At 39.8% G+C, this 4,970-nt stretch overlaps 1 protein-coding gene across 1 annotated transcript in view; it reads left to right on the top strand.

Moving 5' to 3' along the window:
- Positions 1–4,328: 4,328 nt before the first annotated feature.
- The window catches only part of LOC138973621 (uncharacterized), a 61,214-nt gene continuing 60,572 nt past the window's right edge, over positions 4,329–4,970 (top strand). The window contains exon 1 of the mRNA XM_070346339.1: positions 4,329–4,629. Coding sequence (XP_070202440.1) covers positions 4,572–4,629 — 58 coding nt within the window. The 5' untranslated portion in view covers positions 4,329–4,571. The remainder of the gene's footprint in view (positions 4,630–4,970) is intronic.

The following is a 4,970-nucleotide window of genomic DNA, read 5'->3' as shown; positions in this document are numbered from 1 at the left end:
TCGCCTTACGCGACTTGTTTATATTTAGTCAAGTTTTGTTCTTGCCTGTGTTATTGTTGGCTTCCCCTCGAGTAGCTTCCCTTGCTTCTCTGTCTTTGTCATTTGTTGGTTTGTGCAGTGCAGTTGTTTTGTCAGTTATTCTCCTCTTTATCTGTTCTATCGTCTTTCTTCTTCTTTTTTGTGTGTGTATTATTGTGTTTTTGTGCCTCAAGAAGACCCTCAGGTCGAAACGTCGCTGTTATTCGTTCCGTGTTCGTCATTTTAACGTGAGTACATTGCTTTTTGGTCCCTTTATGAAATGTAAGTTATTAATGCTTGTATTTTATTTCTTACGAGGACACTTTTTATATGTAAAATGTTGAATTTTAATGTCCAATGTAAAGCGCCATGAGACTGCCATTTGGCGGTGAACAGCGCTGTAAAAGAATGTTTTATTATTATTATTATTATTATTATTATTATTATTATTATTATTATTATTATTATTATTATTATTATTATTATTATTATTATTATTATTATTATTATCCCATGTAAAATCCTGACCGGATCGGAGATTGTGAGCCCGCGCGGGAAGGAGCGCGCCTTGAATTGAGTCACCAGCCTGCAGTAACGGATGACAGTGGATGGCTTGTGTGACACCGCCACGGTTGGTTGAACTATATGGTTGAACGAAACAGGAGTGTACAGCTACTGCGCATCTTGCAAGACAAATACATAGGGCTGTTACGAACAACCCACGCTCCACTGACTGAACCATACCTCGCTTCAAGTGTAAACATATTCATCGTGTAAAACACAACAGATACATGTATACGTCAGTAACGACAAGCCTTCATAAAAATCAATGGAACTGAAACAAACAGATCAACTCCATTATGCCGTCTTATCTAGACCTCCAGCGGCATACAACAACAACAATAACAACGACAACAACAACAACGATAACCATAGACACCCGAAAAAGTGGGCCGCTATTGCGCGGGTCCGCTATTGCGCGGGTCTGCTATTGCGTGGGTCCGCTATTGCGCGGGTCTGCTATTGCGCGGGTCCGCTATTGCGCGGTGACAATTTGTCATTCAACCAATCTCTCACAGTGTAACAGAAATACCCAAAGCCAAGACACACAGCCTAGAGAATACTGTGCTGACAATCATTCAAACGTGTTCCAAGTCGGTTTCATGGTAAAGACTATGTATATTATTAAACAACAAAATAGAATAAAGAGGTGTCACAGAAAGGGGGAAAGAACCATCTCTTATTCCACAAAATTACTTTTGCAATCCCAACAGTCAAAGCATCGAGCTCAGAAATACTACCTTATAAATCTCAGGTGGTCATAATATAATACCAACAAATAAACTGACAAACAAAATGTTGACATTGCATTTATTCCAATCTTGAAAATAAATTCAGAAATCATCTTTCGTCTTCTCAAAGAAAAAAACCCCGAACTTTTCGCATTTTCCAAAGACCTGGACAAAAGAAACCAAGAACACCTGTTCTCTACCTCATTATGAAAAAACCCACCCAAACATATTACATTAAAAAAGTAAGTTGGAATAACAAAAATAACGCATGAGTAAATGCCTGTCACATTTCGCATTTTCCAAAGACCTGGAGAAAAGAAAACCCAGAACACCTGTTCTCTAACTCATTATGAAAAAAACTAAAACATATTACATTAAAAAAACAACTTAATTCTTAAAACAAAAAGTTAAAACCTTAAATTTAGCTTAAACAATAAAGCAACCAACACAAAGAGCTTGCTAATAAAACAATTTCATCTTATTCCTTGTCGGTTTCTGATTACAAAAACATATAGATATGATATGTTTGGATTAAAACCACGCTCAGAAAGTTTAAACGAAGAGAGGTACAGAAAAGCGTGATATGCAGGAAACCACTATCGCGCTAAACAGGCTCGTTAATTTCAGTGCATTTTGCACGTGCGGCGGACTACGGTCATTGTGAAAAAAATGCAGTGCGTTCAGTTTCATTCTGTGAGTTTCACAGCTTGACTAAATGTAGTAATTTCGCCTTACACGACTTGTTTTTTCTGTAAGAGAGAGAGGGAGAGAGAGAGAGAGAGAGAGAGAGAGAGAGAGAGAGAGAGAGAGAGAGAGAGAGAGAGAGAGAGAGAGAGAGAGAAAATGCAAGTACAACAGAAAGTGGATTTTCCAAGAAATCAGTAACACCCCCACGGGGCGTGTTCAGCTGCACCCAGCGCGTGGTTGGCACATGAACGGTGGGTTTCTCCAGACTATACTTTGAAACTTATGTTTTTTTGGCGCACTTTGTATTGAATATTCTCATTTTCGAGACTTCCATTCACATGTGCATGTGCTTGTTACATGAATAAGTTGCGTATCAATAGAGTAATTACAAAATGTATGGTTGAGTGTCATGAAATGAACACTGTCACCACATTTAAACTCGGAATTTTGTCATTACTGGCAACAGACTGGCTTGTTTAAGTACTCGAATGTGCTATTTTATGTAACCCTTATAGCTGATTAAGTTTACAAGGGTTAGTGTTATGTAGATTTTACACAGTTCGTGAATCAAATCTGAAGTCTGGGTTTTTGCTGGCTGCGCGCCGCGTGCAAACCCGGATGTAGTTCATTCCTGGGGAAGGGGAGGTTCTGGGGAGTGCACGGTAGGCCCCGTCACATTGGCAACTCTGGGTTTTTGCTGGCTGCGCGCCGCGTGCAAACCCGGATGTAGTTCATTCCTGGGGAAGGGGAGGTTCTGGGGAGTGCACGGTAGGCCCCGTCACATTGGCAACTATTCCGCTTCTTCTTACGTCGCGCAATAGCGGACACGCGCAATAGCAGACCCGCGCAATAACGGACCCGCGCAATAGCAGACCCGCGCAATAACGGACCCGCGCAATAGCAGACCCGCGCAATAACGGACCCGCGCAATAGCAGACCCGCGCAATAGGGGACCCGCGCTGGGCCGCTATTGCGCGGGTCCGCTATTGCGCGGGTCTGCTATTGCGTGGGTCCGCTATTGCGCGGGTCTGCTATTGCGCGGGTCCGCTATTGCGCGGTGACTATTTGTTATTCAACCAATCTCTCACAGTGTAACAGAAATACCCAAAGCCAAGAGACACAGCCTAGAGAATACTGTGAATATGTATATGTATATGTATAAAGACTATGTATATTATTAAACAACAAAATAAAATTAAGAGGTGTCACAGAAAGGGGGAAAGAACCATTTCGTATTCCACAAAATTACTTTTGCAATCCCAACAGTCAAAGCATCGAGCTCAGAAATACTACCTTATAAATCTCAGGTGGTCATACTATAATACCAACAAATAAACTGACAAACAAAATGTTGACATTGCATTTATTCCAATCTTGAAAATAAATTCAGAACATCCTGAAATCATCTTTCGTCTTCTCAAAGAAAAAACCCCGAACTAAAGTAAGTTGGAATAACAAAAATAATGCATGAGTAAATGCTAGTCACTTTTTGCATTTTTCAAAGACCTGGACAAAAGAAACCAAGAACACCTGTTCTCTACCTCATTATGAAAAAAACCAACCAAACATATTACATTAAAAAAGTAAGTTGGAATAACAAAAATAATGCATGAGTAAATGCCAGTCACTTTTCGCATTTTCCAAAGACCTGGACAAAAGAAAACCAAGAACACCTGTTCTCTAACTCATTATGAAAAAAACTAAAACATATTACATTAAAAAAAAAAACTTAATTCTTAAACAAAAAAAAATAAAACCCTTAAATTTAGCTTAAACAATAAAGCAACCAACACAAAGAGCTTGCTAATAAAACAATTTCATCTTATTCCTTGTCGGTTCCTGATTCCAAAAACATATAGATATGATATGTTTGGATTAAAACCACGCTCAGAAAGTTTAAACGAAGAGAGGTACAGAAAAGCGTGCTATGCAATTTACTTCTACCGCGCTAAACAGGCTCGTTAATTTCAGTGCCTTTTGCACGAGCGGCGGACTACGGTCATTGTGAAAAAATACATTGCGTTCAGTTTCACTCTGTGAGTTCCACATCTTGACTAAATGTAGTAATTTCGCCTTACACGATTTGTTTTTTTCTGTAAGAGAGAGAGAGAGAGAGAGAGAGAGAGAGAGAGAGTTTGTCCTTCGCGGGATGTATGCAGTGCCTTGGTATTTCACTTCTACTTAAGTGTTATTGTTCTTCAATACCTTACTCTCCAATGAGAAAGTGCAAGTACAACAGAAAGTGGATTTCCAAGAAATCAGTAACACCCCCACGGTGGGTTTCTCCAGACTCTGCTTTGAAACTTTTGTTTTTTTGGCGCACTTTGTATTGAATGTTCTCATTTTCGAGAATTCCATTCACATGTGCATGTGCTTGTTACATGGCAGAAATGTGGGATGGGAGAGGATGTGAGTTGCTTTGACATCTTACCGCTACTGTATAAATATAAAGACGCTCGGTAAACTGTTGTCACAAGTTTCGAGCAGCCGCAGCCGCAGCCACAGTGAAGAATAATTTGCGTTCTGTATTAATTTTGTTTCGTCCAGATCTACTGCACTGAATAGGCTATAGTTATGGCGTCTTCTGCTCGTAACATCTTGCTTTGTGCGTGCTTCGTGCTGTCGTTGGCAGGTAAGTTTTAAATATTTGTTTTCTTTGTTTCTTTGTCTTCTTACCGACTCTTAGATTGTTCCTTTTTACATTTAGTCAAGTTTTGACTAAATGTTTTAACGTAGAGGGGGGAATCGAGACGAGGGTCGTGGTGGTGTATGTGTGTGTGTGTGTAGAGCGATTCAGAGTAAACTACTGGATCGATCTTTATGAAATTTTACATGAGAGTTCCTAGGTATGATATCCCCAGAATTTTTTTCTCATTTTTTTGATAAATGTTTTTGATGACGTCATATCCGACTTTTTGTGAAAGTTGAGGCGGCACTGTCACGCTCTCATTTTTCGACGAAGCCCGGACTTCG

This window comes from Littorina saxatilis, linkage group LG8 (genome assembly GCF_037325665.1).
Source record: "Littorina saxatilis isolate snail1 linkage group LG8, US_GU_Lsax_2.0, whole genome shotgun sequence".
Classification (NCBI taxonomy): domain Eukaryota; kingdom Metazoa; phylum Mollusca; class Gastropoda; order Littorinimorpha; family Littorinidae; genus Littorina; species Littorina saxatilis.
This window is presented reverse-complemented; position numbering and strand designations above follow the sequence as displayed.